The sequence below is a fragment of the Mesitornis unicolor genome, unplaced genomic scaffold (genome assembly GCF_000695765.1).
Source record: "Mesitornis unicolor isolate BGI_N332 unplaced genomic scaffold, ASM69576v1 Scaffold35280, whole genome shotgun sequence".
Classification (NCBI taxonomy): Eukaryota; Metazoa; Chordata; class Aves; order Mesitornithiformes; family Mesitornithidae; genus Mesitornis; species Mesitornis unicolor.
Window position 1 is genome coordinate 10,001 of NW_010159540.1, and position 22,494 is coordinate 32,494.

Sequence of the window (22,494 nt, forward strand, 5' to 3'; positions counted from 1 at the left end):
CATCCAGGTGGAGTCTGACAAAATTAAGATCGGTATTTGAAACACACTGTTAAAAATCCTCTGAAACTTCTTTCCTGTTACTGTGTTCAAACATTTTTGTTATGATGGACAAGTGAAATATGTTTATGCCCTAAGCACTGCACTTTCAACACAAGGCAGAAGGCAGAAGGCTCTTCTGTCTGGGCAACTACACGTTACTGCGATTTTGCAAACCTACTTTAAGAACTACCCAGCTCTCAAACGTTAGTTCATCTGAGACACTGCTTTCTATATCCCCTCGTGCCAATTAAATAATGAATCCTTTCAACAGCAATTTATAAAATATTAAAAACTTAAGTTTCACTTTTACCTTAAAGTTATCATAAAAAACAAACTAATTTGCAAAAGAAGAAGGTCATAACCGCCTGAAAAGGAAACACAGCTTTGCTAAGACTTAAGAATTGGGGGAAAGAGGGCACAATTAAAGCCTTATACTAATAATATTAATAGACTTGCACTCTTTGTTCAACTCAAAACTAATACAAATGCAAATTTTCAGGAGGAAAGACTTACTATATAAATTAGTTTCAACAGAGGATCTCTAAGACCTTGCACCTACTGGTCCTATATACCCTGAAGGAGCTAAAAGCCTTTGTGAAGAAGTAAGCTGATTTTCTATTTTAAAATTCTTTTTTTGGAATCATTAAAGCAATACAAGAAGAAGAATTCTCATACAATACTAAGAAGGAGGCAAAGAGATCCTTTCTACCACGGGATCAGCAAAGTCACACTCCAAGAAAAATTTTTAAGCAGTAACTCACTTGATGAATTTAGCTAGCTCCTCACTCAGCACTGCTTCTATTTATGATCCTTACATGATCACCAGACCTGTAGCGTGTAAAAAACCTCATACACCTTGAATTACTTATTTTCACAGGGTATAAGTATGGCAGAGCACCCTGCTATTCCCATTTTACAGACGGGAACATTTAATGAGGGAAAACTTAACTACAAAATATCTTACTTGAAAAACTATTTTCCAAGCATTTTCTCACTGTTATTGCTCTTTTCTTTAACTCTCCTTTTGCCCATTAACTTTATTATTTGATTAAGTAACTCTCTCATCTAGAGGCTAATCCTAAAATGTCACAATACATACATAGCTACTCCCAGTATAGTTTTCTGGCTAGGGTATGCAGTTGTAAATGTTTCAGAGTTTGCATTTATTATAACACTAGGCATTTCAGATAACGATGTGTGAAAATATATTAATAATCACAAAATGATTACAAAATGAACTTAAGTAGACAAAATGAGTTTGTAGTTGTACTTGCAAAATGAAGTCTACTTAGTGACTCACAGGTTCAGATCCCTCCTCCCCCTCTGCACACAGATGAGGGAATTATGCATGAAACAGTCAAGGCAACACACAACTACCACCAGGTGGGTGAGATTACTCTCATCCTGATTTGAACAGATTCAGTTTCGTATGCTTTTTTCCCCTGTTGATATTTTGCAGTGTATCACATCCAATTCCTTAAGAATATATTACTTGCAGCAAATAGTTTAGAAAGAATATTATGCATTTTGGAAACGGCTACTCAGGCAAACACCCATCCTTTCCAACAAGAAGTATGAAGACATAGCTCAGACTTCTGGGGTATTTCAAAAGCATTTGCCTTTACACCAGACAACCTTTGTGTCAAATGTACAGTCATTTCCATCAGTTAAGTTGTTTCTAAGAAATAGCTTAAGATTATCCCCTGAAAAATGCTCTGCATTTGCATTTCCTACTGGATAAAATACTGTTTCCAAAAAGTATTCAACGTCTCAAGCAGTGCCAACACACACCCTTCAGAGGACACAGCTCCTTCCACACACAACCAGTCCTGCTCCCCTTACACAACTCCTCTGAGAGCCGCCTCGTCCTCCATCAGACACAGCAGCGATCACCTCCCGCACGCAGTATTATTCAGTTAATTCCTATCAAAAATGTCCACAGGTTTTTTTGGTGTATAATGCACCCTCCAAAGTCCAAATCAGAGAGAGGTGGTGATAGCTTTCATACAAAATGCTCCCATCTGTGCTTTCAGCTCTTGAAGGTAGTCTCAATATACATAAACGTCTAGCTTGAGACCAATTTTCCTCAGGCTTTTATTTTACATTCATAGTAAATGTGATGCTCAGCTGTTTCTTAAACACCACAAGTGTCTCAGTCATTGCCTCTATATCTAAATATTGTCCAACAGCCATCTAGGTTACGTTGCTTCTGGAGCACCAGCTTGTGATGCTGCTTGCCGAACAGGAGCACATTGGTTTGCTCTGGTAGGTAAGGACAGTGAGCAGTTACACAGTGTGTTTCATTTTAAAACGCTGTACAAACATTAACTAATCTGCCCAATGCCCTGTGAGGGAGGTAGGTATTACTCTCTCCTATTTTACAGATGAAGAAACAGACAGTTTAAGTGATTTGCCCTGGGCCACACAGCACGTCACCAGGACAGCTGGGATTACCACGATGCTCTGTCCCCATGTCCCTGGTCATTCATGCCCGTCCCAGAGGACAGACAGGGCTCCCAGTCGGCCAAAGGAGAGACCTGCCCATGGCCAGGGCCCTCAGCGAAGAAGGGGTCTCCTGGAAAAGAGCTCATGCACCTGACTGCAGGAGAAGCTCAGGGTTTGGTGTCTTAAACTTACTTGTTCCTGTGCATCCTAAAAGCAACCAACATCATTCACTGATTTTTAAAATGTACCGTATCTACTGAGAAGCAATTCACTTGACCAACTACAGGGGTTTTTATTAATTGAGACTCCCAGAAAAATATCGGCAGAGGGAGAGAGACTCCATAGTCTCCTCCTCTTAACTACCCTGTGGTTTAAGCTTCTTAGAGCCTTTTAAGACGGATTGAACCAGAGGCTGTTGTCCAACTTTGTCACATCCAATAATCTGAGAAAAGTCTGACATGGCTTTCAGGTGAACCCGAGTAGTTCCTATTTACATGTCGCGGCTAAACCACTCGGAAAGATAGTTCAGTGCCACAGTCTCTAAGACTGTTTCCCAAGACTGCCAAAAGGAAAAGGTATTTGAGTCAGAAATCAGGATATGTAGATTTCTTCAGCACAGCAGCCTTTGAATATTTACAGGCAGCAAGATTTCTTTACATTTAGATCATTCTTTTCCAGCTCCCTTATTAGTCTGAAAGGACTTGACTGGATTTCTTTACACTATGATTAGCCATTTTTAAGAAGCAGCCTTCTGCTTGCTATATATATACTGGGAGAGGAAAAAAATAATTGAAGAACACATTTCATATTGTTGAAATGAAGTCCACCGAAGCCAGATTTTACAAGACATGACAACCTACAAACTGACACAAATTCTCATCTATGCGTTTTGGCTTTAATGGGTTAATTAGCTTGGCTGGATACAAATTTTAATTATCTGAGTTTGACATTAATGTCCTTGGAGTGTTGTCTATAAGGATTTGGGGAATCACAGACATTATTTTAGTTACTTCTGGAAACTGTGTGTTACATTGGGATTTAAATAGTAAGAACAGACAAGAATAGTGAGAACAGGTTGAGCTATTTTGAGAAGTCAGACTTTGTGAAACAGGACAAACTGAGATGAAGCCTGGTCTACCTTGCTAAGTTCAGTTAGTCTTCGAGGGAGCCTTGTGGACATAACATTGAAGAGAAAAACTGGAAAGTTAGGAAATAATCTCCCTTGAGGGTAGGTGAATGGACAGAAATTTTAGACTAATATTTCATAGAATTCTATATGCAATTGAGATTTAGAGTTAAGATTTCTTCATCGACTAACACAATTTCTCTAGTAGAAGATAACCAGTCTTAAGATGGTTATGTATACACAGAGTGGTTATACAAGCCCGGGAACCAGCACCTACCTCAGTTACCTACAGCGGCTCAGTTCCTCCAGAGTGAGAACCGAGTACGGGCACCTGAAGGCAGCACCTCAGCCGTTCTCACTCCCCACCACAGAAACGCTGGGTGCCACCATCCCATGTCAGGTACAGAAGGGAGGTTACAAAATATTGTTTTGCATGCAAAATCTTTGATTAGCAATTTCTAGCACAATTATGATTGACCCCTAAACAAAACAAGAATCCCTGTCACACGGTCTGTTAATGAAGTATGTTAATATTACTGAGGTGCGAGGTAAAGTATCATGTTATCTAAAGCACATACTCCACTTGTGAATTCTTTGGAGATGGAAGGTATTTCCTTGCACAAGTACAGCACTACAGTACCATTACAAATACTGTTAATGGGTTGAGTTATGGCATCCTGTTTTAAGTGCTTTATTTATTTTCTTGCTTTTAAGGGTTTGCGTAAGTAGATCATCTGAGGATTTTTAACAGTATTTCAATAAATATATATTTAATCTGCAACAAAATATTTTTTAGCTAATAGTTTTCCAACAAACTATCACAGGTTACTTGAAACAAAGATCTACAGTTCTGCAGAAAGTAGTATCTACTAAGAGCTTTTCAAAGCATGCTTCTATTTCATTCTGTTCTTTTTTCTAGAGATGCATTTGTTCTTAAGATTCAAAAGATAATCCTGATTGCTTTTTGTGTATATGGATTTAAGCTCTCTTTGTGCTTGCAATAACATAAATAAATGCATTCGTTGTAACAGCAACTGCACTAGTTCTTTAAAATGCAACGCAACCCTTTGTGCAGTAGCTCTGCACCTTTTAAAGACAGCCTTCATTCTGTTTTCCATGTCTCTTGGTGTGAAAACCAAAGTCATTTGGATTTTCTTCTGTAAAAGTTTGTATAGATAATTTAGCTTTAGGAACACTAAGTAAATGAAATGCATTTCTCTTTTAGGTTCACAAACCTATGTAATTGCTAGAATTATATGAATACATTTAAATTCCTCCTAGATGAAGGAGGGTGGCATTCAGACAACTCCTCTGTTGCCTACTAAGATTTATAAAAAGGCAGAGGCTTCTTTGAATCACAATATCTAACATACAGAAAGGAGTCCATTCTCTGTACTTTCTTCCACAGTGTTCTGGTTAAAATACCTGGACTGTGGTCCTGTGAGAAACCAAGCACCTCCCGGGAACTGCAGAGCAAATTTAGAGCACTTAACACTCCACCAAATCAGCTCCTAACTTAACAAGGGTAAGGAAGGACCTGCTGGAGGTTATCAAACTCAAAAGTGCTAGTCACAAAAAATGGTAAAAAAATGCTCAAAAGCACAGTGAAAGAAAATGTTCCAGCATGCAGAAAAACAGGGTTGTTTTTTTTTATAAAGAAAAGCAACAGCTAGACTTCTTTCTAACATTGCCTTCATTTTTTGTTCTTTTCCCCAAAAAAAGTGAGTAGGCAAGTTTGTGTTACATTCTTTAGAATATAAAGGCAGTTATTTTCATCCTTGGATGAAACATTAAAATCTCTAAAGGCCTCAGTCACTCACAGATGGGAAACGGGAAGCCTCACTATCATATAATTTGGAGACAATATCCTTTTTTCTGGAAATGCTGATAAGGAACAAATTCAAACTGGTCTCCATCCGCCTGGATCATCTTATTTATTAAAAACAATGGTATCTTTTAAACCCTGTGTACTAAGCTATCGGTCAATTTTGATTGACACAAATATTTGTATTAAAGGTTACATACTGCAATTTACAATTGGGTACTATCACAATACTGTATGTTAATGTAATCAGTATTTTCATTTCATGAATTCATTTGCTGCATGACACTGCAAGGGTATTCTTACATATACTGAAGACACAATTGCTAAGTAGTTCAACAATTCTCCTTTAAGTGGGATTTTTTTTTTTAGCTGATAAATTTTTGACACAATAAAACCACTCCTAGTTCTGTGTCTATGTTTTAATTGCCCACCTTTTAAAGTGTTTAGACACTTGGAATACCTAGCATACTGAATTAATCCACAAATATTTACAAGAAAAATCTATTTAATTTCTTTCTATAGTAACTACCACAGGGACTATTGTAATGAAAAATTTACTATCTTAAAGAATTAATGCGATTACTGATATAGAGGAAAAAAAGTAATTTATATCATCACAAACACGTAAAAGATATAATCCCATATTCACAAAAAGAATCTTTATTCCCTCTTTGAATTCTGAGACAATACAGTCTTGCCTTGAGGAGAACAGAAATATTATGAAGTACCTTAAGCAAGATAATTGTAAGCGAAAAAACTACAATTGCATTATTGTTGTGCTAAACTGTGACATACTTAAAAAGCTAATTTCTTTTATTATAATGGAATTTGGTGTGCATATCCTTTAATCTACTTCACTATTTCTTCACGTTTTTACATACAAACATATGTGTAAAGTGTTTCCCATTATCTGTACTACCTGGTTTAACAAACTGCAAGAAATTTAAAACAATTAAAAATATACTTAGCAATTTCATAAACTTCACTATACTTATTTTTTTAACAGTTCTGGAACGCACTGCACATCTAGGATGTTACAAAAATGTGCAAATGAAAGATCTACTGCCACTCAAATATTATTCAAGAAGATATGATCAATATTTTATGAAAAAGTAACATTTGACATGAGTGATTGTCCCAAATTTTACCAATTACATGTCAACCAATCACAATGCTGAGCAGTTTGCATCTAAATCAAAAGCTAAGCAAACAAAAATGTATCCTCAAAATAGGGCTTTCTACAGCTATGTCAGTTAAAGTGCATTTACTGTTAAAATTCAGTACAGTCACCCTTCAATTATTCCTTTCAATTAAATAAATTTTAACCAAGAAATTAATCTGCTGTCGCTGGGCATTTCTCCATTCCACAGAAGCAAACATTTTTTCACTCATTCTCCTTTAAAAAGCAAATTTAACAAAACTACTAAGACAAAAAGGATGACCTAATTAGTACTAAGCAGTATTTAAAACCTTTATATATAGTACACTCTTATTGCTACCCCTAACTTCCAAGGCTTTATCCTCACTGACACTGATTTATCTGGCACTATTACTGCTTAAGCACACAAATTCACATTGTCCATTCTTGCACACATCCAGCATACACGGAAGGAATCAAACTGTAACAAAAAATTTCTGTGAACCTTCCTCAAATTAACTGTTATGGCAGTGGTGTCCTCAAATGCAAACAGGGTCACCCCTGGGGACCAGAGGTCTTCAATGGGCAGAGCCATGAAAAACCAGTCAAAGGCAATAAAGAAAACTCCCCAGAACCTGCAAGAAACAACACTCAGAAGTGAGTGAATCACAGGAATCTCTTACCCTTCTCTAGCCTGAATAGATGCTCTCCCACTCCTCACAACTCAGGAGAGTGGGACACAAGATACGGTAAGCAATGAAAATGTCCTGTATTTATTTCCTTATAACTTTCAATTTCTGTTAAAGCACTCAATTAGTGTTCTACTAATTAAGTTCATTTCAGTTATTTGAACAGATTTGACCAGCTAGTTATGAAAAAATACCCATCTAAATTAAGTACAGTAATACTGGATAAAAAAAAGTAGGTCAGTGAAGAAACAAACCATCAACAAATATTGCCAGCTTTCTGTTTGGGAAGCAGTTTCAGCATGAGCCTTTCTTTGCCCTGTTCAGACCCCAATTCCTATATATCAAAGCCTTTAAGCACACATTGGCCTTAAGTACATGCTTAAAAAAAGCTTTGCTGCGTTAGGACCTTGCAACTGGCACACAGGACATTCGGCACTGCGTGCAATGTAATCCCCTGCAGTAAGCATGCCCTCTTTTCCAGAGTGTGTGACCTACTCACAAATTTTGTGTCCAAAACAAAAAGATTATGTACTAAAAATCAAATCACATTGTGTCAATGTACTGATAATGCCCAATATACATCACCCTGGAAACTATGAAGCTCCTATGCTCAAAAAATGCCAGTGAAATGAAATGCCAGTTATGAAAATAACTACAGTGCAATGCACAAGAGACTTTAAACTAATACTTGTGAAACATCAGTCTTTCACATTTGTGCCACAAGTGGCCAATACACATTATATAGCAATGGCCTACAGGTCTTTCACGAATATGTTTTTTCTAATTAGAATAAACAAACAAAATCTCCAGTATTCTCCTATAAGTTGTCCTCATTTAGTGTGAAAATAATTGAAAGAGTTTAAGTCAGTTATAATTTTTAAAGGAGAAAAGTGTATCCATGAAAGAATTATTTTTTTTTTCAGAATCGTATGTACTAATACAGTTTTTATAATCCAAAAGTGAAAACAGCCCTTTAAATAAAAAGTTTTTAGTTAATACCAGTGTTTTGGAGCCTCCCACTGGCAGCCATCACACAGCTGAAGTGAACTATCAGCTGAATGGAGGGTTTATATCCAGGCATCAATGACAATTTTGCTTTAAAAGAAATGAGTATTTCTGAGTACTTATTTTAAATGCAATTTAAAAGATCATAAAGGAAAGAGTCCAGCATTTATTGTGTGTCTCCCAGCAGACTACTTAATGTTCAAACATCTACTCTGCAAAGGTCAAATGATTTCACTGAATGTAACAGTGACAAAAATATTCTCCAGCACTTAAAAAAACAGCAGACGATCAAGGAAAAAGATATGGACCTGAGATCTGGCAAGAGTCACAATAAATAACGGAGATTCAGTTCAGTAAGAATGAAAATTCCTAAGTTGTTTTAGGAAAACTAGATTAAGAAAGATAACAGATAAAACACAAATTATATACTTTTGGTAATGTTCATCATAAAGGGACATTTTAAAGTAATACAGCAAATGAATTTGTGTTAAAAAAACTTTTCTTACACAAATTTGCTTGCACAGAATTGAAAAAAAAGTGTACTCAGATGGGAAGCTCTTCTGAGGTATTCTGCTGCAGGCCGCAACATGGCTAGCTGAACTCATAAACAAAAACCCAGTGTAAACAGTTGTGCTAGTTGTAACACACAGAGGGTAAAGCTGCAGCGAGCACTCATTCAGAAATGAGACAGATTATAGGTAAAACCACCATGAAAAAAATTTACTCAAATGCTTATCTGAAGCAAACAGCAAAAGCTGATAGGTACCAATTTATTTTCCATTTTGTTGTGCTTTTCCTTCCTTGACACTTACATCAAATGTTTTAGGCTTTCATTCTTTCAAACATAAAGAGGTTCTAAAGCCCACCATGCACAACAGATGCCAGTGGTTCCTGCTCTCCAAAGCCAAGATCCCACCACCAACTCAAAAGAGCTGAAAACAAAACCAGGAATTGCCTATCTGCCCCTGTGATCTACTGCTATACAAGCATGAATTTGGTGATCACCAACAGCACTTGAAATAAAGAGATTCAGTGGATCTCTCCACATCAATGGATAGGAGCCTCAAGGGCAGGAGGAAGAAATGCAGCTGAGTGGCAATGAAGGAATAAAACCAAGCAGGAGTAAAGCATGTGTAGAGGGAGAAGAAACCTGGGAAATTATATGGGCAAAGGAAAAACAAAACAAAACAGAGGACAAGGCAGAAAATAAATAAGAGATGAGAAAAAGGAACAGAATATAGGGAATAAGATAGCTAAAAGTACAATGTGATTCCACTTTCTGGAAGAGAATGCAGCATTTCTCACATGAACGAAAACTGAAAGGGGCTTTTTAGTTTGTTTTTTTCTTTTTTTTTTTTTTTACTTTTGTGTATAATAAATTAACAAATCTTGACTGATCTTGTATTCTAACATCTAACATCAAAACCTGAATTTGGTCACTTAAGCTGATGTATCATTAAAAAAAAACTCGGCATAGATGTTTAAAAAAATAAAGATATATCTAATAAAATACCAAGTAAAGATGGAAAATAAGGTGCTAAATTGGTATTACATCTGAATGGGACTTGATAGCGAGCTCACAAAAAAAAGAACAGTGTAGAAGCTCCTAATTTTATATAATAATACAAAGATACAAAACTTTGACTATTAAATTATATTCAGAAACATACATACGTTTTTTTCTGTGCTCAACCAGCTCAACAGCCTGCTTTGCTGAGCATTTTGAGAACCAGTTGTCCCCAAGCAGAACAGTAACCTCATTGGTGTGGACAAGTTTTCCTGGCATGAAGGCAAGAGGACCAAAAGGTACCTGTCAAAGGCACAGAAGAAACAGCTGAAAATCAATAGTGAAAATAAAACCTAGACAGTCATTCATGTCCTAGGTTTTTTTAAAAAGGTAACACAGAGTTAAAGAAATAAAAAATCTACAGCAGTTATTTAATGACTAACCCTTCATAAATATTCAAATTCTCAGATCCACTGAATTTAGTACTGTATTTACAAAATCAGGGAAGTGGTATTTAACTAGAAAACCTGTTTTGTGACATAAAACTATAGCATAGCTCAATGCTCACACGGAAAACAAATTCACTTAATCCTAACACGTGAGCCTTGATAATAAAAAGATTATCATTTAGGTGAGTTACATATTTGTTATACAGACTACATTCATTTCCTAATAAAAGCAAGTTCAGCTTTGCTAAAACTTTTAAAATACCTAAATAGGTATGGTCAACTCAAAAGATGAGTTGCTTTTTCTCAGTATCTGTATTGCTGATAGTAAGTACCTAGAAACCTCAGTCTAAGTTTGTGGGGCTACCGACAGGATCACAGACCATGCTTAATCCCACCAGTTTTACCACCCACCAGTGTGCAGACCTCAAACTCCAAGCAATGCTCCACCAAGCACCGCCTGTCCTCCAGCGACTCTCCAGGCACCAGAACACCACACAGAACCAGAACACTTCAGATGGGAGTACAGTGATGATAAACACATTTTGTAACTTTAAGAGGTGCTTCTTAGAAGATGTAACCTCCCTTTTAATACAGATTTCAATATATGGGAAGATTTCAATATATGGGACGTTCTTTTTATGATTTAAGACACCTTTCACAGCCCCCACTTTACAGATGATGGCTGGGCAAGTCGTACTGCTGAGAAGGAGCCTTGGCGACCCTCATCCTGTCTCCTGCATCCTTAGCCTCAGACCTACTCCCACCTGCAATGCTGCCTTTGGGCTTAAATGGCAAAGAAATTAGGAGACCAAAATCAAATTAAAATTAAAGTGGAGGTGGCAAAAAGCTAAAAGCCACAGGCAGCTCAAGTTTTCCCTTGAAAGAGAGAGGATTCTGTTTCCTTGGAGCTCTTTCTTTTGATGCTAGCAGATCTGTTTCCCTGGAAAGCAATCTTCCCTAGCTTCTCTGGAGACATTCAAGACCTGCCTGGACACATTCCTGTGTGACCTAGTCTAGGTGATCCTGCTCTGGCAGGGGGGTTGGACTGGATGAGCTTTCAAAGTCCCTTCCAACTCCTAATAATCTGTGATTCTGTGATTCAGCATCCAGGAGGGTACCAATGCTTGAAACAGTTCTGCCGTAGGCAAGATTCCGACCTTAAGACTATGCAGAATGTGCTCTTCCTACATATGCACCCTTTCTGACTTGGTTTCCAAGTAGCAGACTGCACCATTTGCCTGTTCACTCTTCCCTCAAAATGATGAAAGCAAAATTGAAAACATATGAAAATATTTGGCTAACAGGATAGGAACTATTTATATACATTTAAAATAACAGATGTGAGTTTACATCACTGCTTTAACTAAGAATAAGGCCTATCTAGCTTTTTTAAAAAATAAGGGTTTTTCTGTGCTTCGAAACAACACAATCTTTTTGCTTTACATCATGTGGCCACACATACGCACATGGTAAAGGGACTACACACAAAATCCAGAGCTGAATCATTAGCACAGGAAAGGGAAACACTCTCTTTTCCCACACAGTAAGCATATTCCAAAGCTGTCTTACTAACAGCTCAACTCTATATGCTGAGCCAGGCTGCCAAGGAAGCAGTCAGGCACTTTGTGTTCAAACTAGCCATAGTTATTTACAGTACAACTTCCCTCCCTTCAAAGATATGGAACTAGACCTGAGAACAGAGGAGGCAAAAAAGAAATACAGAAAAGTGAATTTGGTCAAAATTCTGGTGAGTGCATGACAACAAGGTAAAGTTTACCCAGGAAGCTGTGCAGCTGTTAGGGAAGATTCAAAGCACCAGAAAAGATCGCTATGTCAATGTGCAGATCGGTGGAACAAAAATTAGCAGCACCTTTTTATGTAAAAATCAATGTTCTAGGGTTTATTTCCATGAATCAGGAAATACTATGGCCACTTTCTTCTCAGGTAATGACCAAGTACGGTAATTCAGTCATAATTATAGTTTTCTATACAATAGATTTACATATCAAACATGTCAGGTTTTGTGTTAGCATTTATGTCATCAGTTCTTAGTTGTCAGCAACACTGTAATTTATAATGGATTTCAAAGAAAAGAGAAAGAAACAAAAGCAAAGGTTTAACCATTATTATACTAAATGTAACATTACGAAGTGCTGTGTGGCAACCTGAGTAACACCTCACCACCTGTGCAGATACTTCAGTTATTAAAAATTTAGCCCATTTTCTTGTGTCAGCTCTACAGTGCACATACCATGATATCGTAGGACAGTTTGTCGGGCAACGTACGGAGTCGTTCCTGAAGAGCATCATAATCGCTCTCCACCTTCTTCCTGTTGACAAATTCGGTGATTCAATTTCATATCTTAAGTAAAGTGTTAATATTTTTCTGCTACTAATTGAACAACACACAAAAAATACAGAAAAACAAACTATTTTGCTCTTAAACACATGAAGTTAATAGATTAATAACTTATTTATAAAATACTTTGGAAGACAAACATAGTAGCTAAATTATTTTAGAATAACGTGTATTCAAATAGGGACATGATTATTTTAGATTGTGCATGTCTCTTTCCAAATTTGATTTTTTTATCATGCAAATAATCAGTTCTTTCACTAGGACCTGGCATATCCATCTTCAACAGTTATACCACCATCAATATTTAGAAAAGTAATTGAAAATCCAGTTTATACTTTATAAGAGGCAAATTCTTCAAAGAAGCACTTGTATTAAAGGGTTCATTACCTTGGTTTAGGCTGACATAAATAGGTAAAATTTTATTTAATTCTGACTTTCACCTGTGTTCCTACCAAGAGCCAACACTCCTGAAAGATGGCTTGACCACCAGGATTCTATCACATCCTCAATCCCTGACAAGGGACAATACAGATGAGGAACATCCCTTCTGCTCCTTGTCTATCCAGAATATCAGTAAGGCTCAAGCTGCTACCCAAGACAGAAATGGCTTGGTGAATTTAGACAAAATTATTCTCATGGTAGATACCTGGCTCTTCAGAGGACTTTGCAAGACACAGCAATTCAATTGCTATGGGGATTTTCCTTTGTGTGCAAAACAAGCAACCACACTCCCTCTAAATAAGTCTTCTTTTGTGAAGACATTTTTAAATACTTAAATTCAGCTGGAAAAAGTCTTTTAACGGACCACTGCCATTCTGAAAATGGTCAGAAATCAGCTCCTGCATGAAGTAGCTAGCATATAAATGTCAGGTTCGATAATATTGTTTACTTGTACTTCAAAATAGTAAACATATATGTGGTAGTAAATTCTGCAATAAAAGGCAACTGAAAGCATGGTGCAGCACACTTAACAACGTTGACCCAAGATGCAAATTACAGGTTTTCTGAGGATGATTCAGGAAAGCAATCTATAAATGTGCTGAAAAATGAATGTCATAGTTGATAACACAACTCTCAAAATATTATCGATTTTCTCAGATTCATAAGCAGAATGAAATCTTCTTCAGCATTCGATATGTAAAATTATCTGATACGCCTATGTTTTGACTCATTTGCTTCCACAGTTGAACTTCGCTGTAATCAACCTACTTTATACCTGAAGTACTTGATATTTTAAGTTGCTGAACTGGTCCTAAAGAAAAAAAAAATTAGGTTTTTATGCCATTTGGGCATTAAAACCGTATTCCATATAACTGATTTACAAAAGCTGCTTGCTGCTCCTTTGGTTTGACAGCAGATTTCTCCCAGACATTTTAGGCAAGTTTCTCAGTCCACTGCCACCATCAAAGTGAAAATATAATTCACTTCCCTCAAAGAGGAAGGCCAAACTCATGAATCTTAACAGAACTCACCAAGATGTTTTTTGGGGGAAGCAATATAATATCAACTCGGTGTCAACAATCAGTTACTTAAAGATATTGACAGAAACCAGCCTTTGCCTCACAGAGATCTGTAACTGAGAAATGGACACTGACGCTACTACTCGCTGAAAAACAAACACGATCCCCAAGCTGAAGGCCTTGCCCATGTCTCAAACGTGAAGGGAAGGCTCCACGGGAAGAGAATGGTATGAAAATTCCCCACTCATAGCAGGATTAAACATCCCCATCGTTTCATGGCTGGAAGTCACTCAACATTACTCCATTAATCTGAAAAGAAGATACTGCCTTTCAGGTCTGACTGCTGCCTGTTCCCAAATAATTAGGGTACAACAGAAATCACTTGCTACAAAAGCTGTTTTGCTTTACAGAACAACATATGTTTCTTTTTCCAGTGGGACTACTGGCCTTTGCTGATCAAGCCTCCACCATGGGAATTTCTAAAAGTGTGGCCACATCCTCAACTGGACCATCAAGATAAAGAAAATTAGAATCAATCATTTTGATTAATTGACCTGAAACAGTATTAGTTAAGGAAGGAAGCTGACCTCCCTCTTCACCTGCAGCTGATGGTCACGCAAGCTCTGACTGGGCTAGGCCATGCTCGGTCCTCATACACAATGAAGAACTAAAGTGAACAGGGAGGATGAATATTGGGACTCCACCTGTGAACAAGGGGAAATGCATGTCTAGATGTTTAATCCCCTACCAGACCCACTAGTGGATTCGCTTTAGAAATATGCTTCAAGAAGTGTACTGAAATATTAAAAAGAAAAAAAATTAATGGAAATATATTGAAATTGAGCATTTTAAAACCCTATTGTTATTCACCCAATTCTATTTAACATTCTTCTGTGTCACTGACTACTTAAAAGGTCTTATATGAACAAATTACTCAGTGGAAACAAGAGCACTCAGCTCTTGCACAATCAAGATCTAAGTAAGGGTACTAAATTTTAAATAATTTTTTATAAAGTAGAGATTTTATGTGTATAAAGTGCTTTTCTAGAGAAGACATCAGTGTGTTAAGTTTCTTTTTGGCATTCTGTGCCCCAAACCCCCAAGTTCATGGGGCCATAAAAAAGCAAACTCATGAACAACTCCTCCTTCACAGCCAAGCCTCCCACTCCACTCCACAAACCTCAGCCATATTTATAAGAGGAGATAACTGTCACAACTTTCCAAACTTTTAATATACTGTTTGAATTTCAGTTTATTTCTGAAAAATACTATCTCTTTGTGAAGAATGTACAGGCAGAATTTCACACAGGACCAAACTGGTACGGACACTACAAAGCTTCTGAGAAAGTACGTGTGCTGGGGATATTTTGCCTGACTTCACCACAGCAGCACCAGCAGGCATTTTAATAGTATTTCCCTTATTGAAAATTAATGCAGCCTCTGAATTTTAAACATAAATGAAACAAATTATTTTTGATTATTTTTGCGAGCCAATAGTCAGAATTTAATATGATGATGTGTATAGATTGCCTTGATTTTTTTCCTCTTATCCAGTGCTTGCAGCCTATGTGCATTTAAACTAAAAACATTTGATATACACTAAATATAAATTATTTGCTTGGAGATCTTTCAGGCATGAAGAAAAAGCCTCTTAAAATAAATTTAAAATATTATATGCTTGATGGTGTATAACCAAAGGTTTAATCTCGCCACTAAAGGGGCAGTTGCTGTGATTCTGCAATAACCCTGCAGACAATAATCAAGACAGCTCCTGTTGTTCTCTCAGTAAAATCATGGTAAACACAGCATGGATATATTGTAATTTGGTATCTGTAAGATCAACCATTGTATCTCACAGTAACTCATAATATAAGATTTCATTCACCATTAAATGTACATTTTCCTCAGATGCCACACAAAACTATTATTTACTAAGCATGTTTTCTATGAACCATAGATTGCCAACAGAGAAAAAAGCGCCCAGAGATAATTTTTTCACGTAACAAACCCTTTCTTTCTAAGCATTGCAAACTAAGCTATCACATACTTTTTACTGGGGGTTGGGAAAGGGAAACATTACTTTCACATTGTTTAACACATGGAGGGGGGGAAAGCATAATTTCCCTACTTGCTCCATAGTCAGAAAGAAAACAGGAACAACAGTTCCTTCAACCCTAGCAGTACCTTTTCACCAACCAGCCAAATCCAGCATTCATCCCACAAGGTTACTTGAGGAAAAATGAGCTGGGTGTTTAAAACAGATGTATAAACATTAAGGCTCACTGCATTTGTGATTTAAAGTAATTATATCAGTGGAATATACATTTTAAAGAGAGTACACTGCAACAATTCAGAGCTATCACTAACTATAATCCCCAAAACATGCTAGTAGAATTTGACTATCAGTAGAATAAATAGCAATACTTTTTTACTAAAATATAACTAGGTTACTCATCAGTATTTTAGGCATGTAATCAAATATTTTTCACTTACCAGTGCTGGATTTTTTCTTGGCAGCTAGTGACCACCTGTCATTAAAACAGATAACTACTCATGAAAAAAACAAGGCTAAGCACACAGCCACAATGTCAATGCATCAGAAACTAGAACAGTAGCTTTACAGATTTGGTGGTGTCTCCATATACATTTTTATTTGTCAGTGCAAAGGCATGTGAACGGTAGTTCTTAAGCAGCACACTTTATCACACACTAATGCAGACTGATAACCACAGAAAAAATAACAGCTTTTCAATTCATATTTTGGTACAATACCTGCTCCATAACTACTAGGTGACACATGATATAAGATAAGTAGTAGTTTGTACAATCTGCAGATCTATTTTCAGTGTTACATGTTTGCAGAATAAGAAAACAACATAAATTATAAGAAGACATCAATGCAACTTCCATACTCAGTCATTAAAAAACAAAAAACAAATGAACACCACAGCACCAAAACCATCTTTTTCTTTACCAGTACATCAATAAACGTTTCCACTGGCCATTTTAATCTGAAAAAGCACAAATTAATGTTGTGGTGTTTAAATACAAGGATATTTGACACCGTTATGGACTCCTGGTTTCCCTTCTGTTCTTTCTGGGTGTTAAGAAAAAGAAGTTTTAATCTGAATATTTCACCTATTTCTTTATGCTACAGGTTTTCCCCAGAGATTCAAAATAATTTACAAAATCGACTCCATTGTTAAAATGAAATACTTTTTTCTTCTTTTAACTGTAATTTTTTAGACTGTAGATCTAGCAAACAGACAAGATACTGAAACCTGTGACCTTCTCTGCCATAATTATGTGGAGATTTTGTCTTTCAAAATATATTCTGATCTCTGAATAATGGTTACCAAAAATATAACACAAACAATTTCATTCAATTATATGAAATGCAATGAAGCCATGATGCAATTAAATATGTCTAGACATATTCTCAATATAAGCATTTTCCTGATTTTTTTTTTTTTACAAATTTCATTTTTCCTATAGCCAAAATAATGCTAACATTTGAAAGCAATTAATGAGAAAATTTGCAGGGAAAACAATAACATGCATTCAAGTACCACTGAAATCACTGGAGCAGATAATTCTTTTTTTTTTTCCCAAACAACAGAATGAAATACAATTTTTTGTGAGTTAGCATATGTGCAGCTATTGCAGAACAGACCTCAGACCCTGCACTTCCTACTCACATAGGAGTAAAAAAAATGTGGGACTACTTTGTGAGCTAATAATTCTTTAAAGAGAGTGAAGTACTTAAATGAAAAGGATCAGCTCTACATTTGTGGTCACACCATTTCATAACCCATCAGGAAATCAGGCCAGGTAGCTGATCTTGCGTAAGCCAAGTTTAAATTTATAATTTGCTTTAAAGTCCTATAAATCAACTGCCTAGCAAATACTTTCCTTAAAGTGTAAGCTAACTATTTTTAAGGTTAAGAGTAAATATACAGACTTCTGAAAGGACATCACCTCAGAAAAGTAATTCATATTATTACATTAAGCCGATTTTAACAGCAAAGTTTCATAAAAGGTATAAATCATACAGAGCTGCAATGATCACAACAGTTGATAACAGCTGCGTTGATCACAACGCTAACACACAATGGAGCCCACCACTAACAAGTCAAGGAGGAAGAGCCCATTCTACCAACATCCTTCATTCTTTCAGATTTGGTCATGATTGTGAAGTACACAACATAATCAAGCACACAAAAATGTTTATGAAATCCTTGAAGAAAGTTCCAGTTTAATTGCCCCATTACAGATGAAGATGGAAAAGACAGGAAGCTTTCCCCTCCCAATACATGACTTTCCATGCATGAAGTGAGCTAAATGCACAGAAAGAAAAGCCCTGCAAACCACAAGAGTAGCATGTTCATTAACCTCTACATGATAATCCTTTTGTAGCTGCATATTAACTAGTTACATATTCATAATCATTTACATTATTTAGAAGACCTTCTATGAAAATTTCCAGGCTATATCCATTAGCTACAGTGTTAAAGGTTACAGAAGATAGTCTACTTAATGTTTCCAGGAAGCTTTTTTAATTAGTAAATATGTAAATTGGGCACATATGCTTTTAGTGTTTTTAAAAAAATAGTCCATCAGTAAAACAGCATAGGGGCATATGCTGCTTCCATTGCCCTTTATCCCCTTTAAAAGAAAGAAAAAGGAAAAATCAATAACACCAATCAATTTTAATTTAATTCTTATTCTTTGATATAATCTCTCTTGAAGAGATACTAAAGGGTGGAACCAACAACAAACCTCTTCGTTTCAGTGGCCAGCATAAAAAGAGACCTGTTACAGAGGTGCTAAAATATACCACCTTAAAAATGTTTCAGCTGCACTTCTGGAACTGAACTCTATTTAAAAAACAGAGAGAATAAATATTGAAAAACAGATGGAGATCAATTATGCATACATCCTTTATTAGGTCAGTCCCACTGTTTGGATAACAACTGGTCTTATCACAGAAAAAATAACCAAACAGATAAATACATAAACAAATCTTTGATTCTCTGCCTTTAATCAAACACAGGAAAATCATTAGTCTATCTTCCACACATAATTTTTATCTAGAGTTACAATTAAAGAATGAAAATTCCTTTCAGGGTAAATAAAATAAATGACCTGTTTGTTTGATCATTTAAGTTCAAGTTCTCTGGTCACCTAGTGCCACTAACTACGCATTACATTTAAGATACCGTAGTGGAAGTGGTATCAATAAATTCTGAATTCTCCCCTTTTAGGCATAAAAATGTATGAGTTTGTGAATGCACACGATTATCAATGGCTTATCTGCATACTAAAATATTGATTAAACTACTCTTGCAGAAAACTTAACGTTACCTAATCATGGGGCTGGTTATTAAAACAGGATCCACTGTCAGAGAACATATTCTATAGTTCTAAAAGAAAGCAAATGGGCAGACACCTTGTTTCCTTCCTTTCCTCCAACAGCAACTTGTTGAAACGTAGTTTCTCAAACCCCTGAGCAGACAGGGCCATACCCAGGCTGGACATGGCTCTGCGAGTGGCCACCGCGGCCAGCTCTGTGACAGCACACCTTGTGCACCTGTCACCTAAAGTGTAATTCCTTCTGGCTTACAAACCATTAAAGCAGGAGATTACACATTGGTTCTGCTCTCATTAATACCAGGTTGAGCTATTTAAAGGGAAGCGTACACTGCTACTTTTAGGAAATCTCTTGTTTCCAGGTTTCACAAGCAGAGTCACAGCAGAGCAGCAGGATCAGCTATGATCACTTCCCATTTGTCCCCAGTTCCACTGTGCCAACCTGAACACAGGGCAGGGCAGCCTGCAGACCGGTGACTCAAATCACCTCCAACAACTCCTATCACACAGCCTAAGACTTCATTAGCTTTCTGAGGGCAGAAAATTCCTTTTGTCTGCAACACTTTCTCGCTTCCCAATCTATTTATATTCCACCTTCTCTATGATCTTCCATCTGAAGAACTCAAAAACTTTTCCATTAATTAAAATGTATAGCACTTTGGAAAAGCACTGCACTGATTTTGCAGGCTGAGTATGTTAACCACTAACACTGGTCAGGAACAGGGCTAGAAACAGAAGTCTAACTCAGATCTAACTCAGCAGCCAGGGACGGCAGTCACATGCAGTGTTTCCTTGGGAATGAGGACGGGCGAGAAGGAAGCTGCAGCATGGAGCTGATTCCTCCCTGGATGTGCCCATGGGTCCCCAACCTGTTCCACATCACCTCACCTTTCCCCACATACAAGGGCACCTCTTTGTTCCACCTCATTTTTCCTTACCTGTTGCTTCAGTACATGCTCCTGTTACGAACAGCTGAATATAAGTCTCTGTGGTGCTCCTGATTATAAAGGTGGTGCACATATAGCTCTGTTCTCCTCTCCAGTCCAAGACTGTTTTGTTTTATTTAGGTAGTTCTCCAAGGTGGAGTACATGCTGCCAACGTCTCTCAGCTGGGCACTGCCTACAAAGGTGATGGTTTTAGCACACTGAGGGTAAATCTCTCTCTCATCAGTTCCGAACAGCAGCAAGGCAAACTGCCAAGTCAGAATTTTATTCATCGCAGCTTATAGAAAAACTATAAGCTACAGAGCTGGTACTGGTATCATCTGTAGAGTTTCGAGTACCAATGCTAAGTCCACTGTAACTGAGTCACAGAGTTATGTTCAAGTCGAAAAAACTATAAACTGTTTCTTTTAAGGTGAAAGTTAATTTCAATGAAAATTATGAAAATAAAAAAGCCCCATTACATTTGGAAGAGTTCCTGAAGGAATGAGAGGCTATTTCCACACCTGAGGGTATGAATGTGGAAATACGCCGCATCGCACAAAAGCAAAGTTTCCATCTAAACAAATGGCAAGTTATGCATCTAGGAGGCCAAGTAAAATGTGTGCTGTTTCTGCATCCACACTTGAGTATTTTGCTTCAAAACTGCGGCTCACAATCTGGCTGGTCTTCTGAAATTAGAAGCTAGGGACACAGATCTAATCCCAGCTCTGATTCTATTTCTTCTATATGGCCTTGAGCAAATCACAACCTCTCAGTCTACATTTCTTCATCTGCAAAATGGGGATAATAGTATTAACCTACCCACCTCAGAGTGTTTAATGATGATTAATTAATGTGAGAAAAGCACTCTAAAGATGTAAGAGCACTATATAAGTGATAAAGCATTATTTACCACTTGAAAAGTAATCTGAATAAAATCAGATATGCAAGTAATTTGTTTACATGTAGCAATAATATAATTTGTGACTATTTAATCTTGAATTAGTCTCACTTTAAACATCCCTTTCAATCACATTTCCAGTTACTTAGGGAAAACGACAATATGGAATACTTTTTGTGGAAGCAGAGCAAGTAATGATGTGGTAATTAAAGTAAGGGCCTAATAAAGTCTAAAACCAATGATCTGCCTTCAGGAGACTGTCCCTGCCATTTGGGGACTGTGCAGATATCTCAGTCTTGACCTTGGTTCTGTTGTTCAGACCCTTCCACCAAGTGCAGTGGAAGAGTACAGTGGGTTTCTGAAATACAGATCCACGTTTGCAAGGCTCATGATAAATCCAAGATAATTTCCACTACTGACCCAATTCAGACGACTCCAATTCTGCAGTTTTAACTGTTTAACCTTCTACATTCACATATTTACTGCAGTTGATAAATGCAGATGAACTGCCTCCATCTGTAAATATTTGCAGTACCAAAAGCCACTCTGCCATGCAACTCATGCATGATTTCTCTGTAGCACCCCCAAAACCTTAAAAGTTTACCGATGAAATAACCAGTTCACAATATGACTTTACATTACAGAAGAACACTAATGGGTGGTCAAATATTTAATCATCTCTTGGTAACAAGGATGTAACAAGCCACATGCAAAATAAACATTTAAAATGAATTTTCATTTTTTCCTCGAGGAAACTACACAGTACTTGCCTAAAACACAGCAGTCACTGATGGAGAAAGAGAGAATTAACTTTTGAACAATTGTTTTTCCTAGAGCCCCATTTTCAATCAAAAAATGAAATAAAACTACTAAAAATTCGCCAGCCTGTTGGCTCACTGTATGATCTAATGGAAAAGGAGGAAAGCATTTCTGAGCTCTCATATACATTTATTAAATCATACTACTCAAAACCACTACATTTCAACAAATGATTAACATAAATCCTCTTTCGGGTGGAAACTTTTGCCTTTTGAAGAAATGTGATCGGAAAGAATATCGATGGAAAAGAGACTGAAAGAAATTTGAACCATTGCAAACATTTCTTTCTAAAGGAAAAAAATCTTATTTAAAAATATAACCACAATTTTTACCTTTCTCCACAAGAAAACAAGTGAAGATCTACTATTTTTATATTAATTGTGTACACATGTTTTGCATAAGTAGTACATACCTATTATTTACCAATAAATTAAAACT

At 36.8% G+C, this 22,494-nt stretch overlaps 1 protein-coding gene across 1 annotated transcript in view; it reads right to left on the bottom strand.

Moving 5' to 3' along the window:
* The window catches only part of URI1 (URI1, prefoldin-like chaperone), a gene marked incomplete at both ends in the record, with an annotated part of 26,330 nt that extends 9,760 nt beyond the window's left edge, over nt 1-16,570 (bottom strand). The window contains 3 exons of the mRNA XM_010187010.1: nt 9,942-10,077; nt 12,475-12,553; nt 16,536-16,570. Coding sequence (XP_010185312.1) covers nt 9,942-10,077; nt 12,475-12,553; nt 16,536-16,570 — 250 coding nt within the window. The remainder of the gene's footprint in view (nt 1-9,941; nt 10,078-12,474; nt 12,554-16,535) is intronic.
* Nucleotides 16,571-22,494: the final 5,924 nt, after the last annotated feature.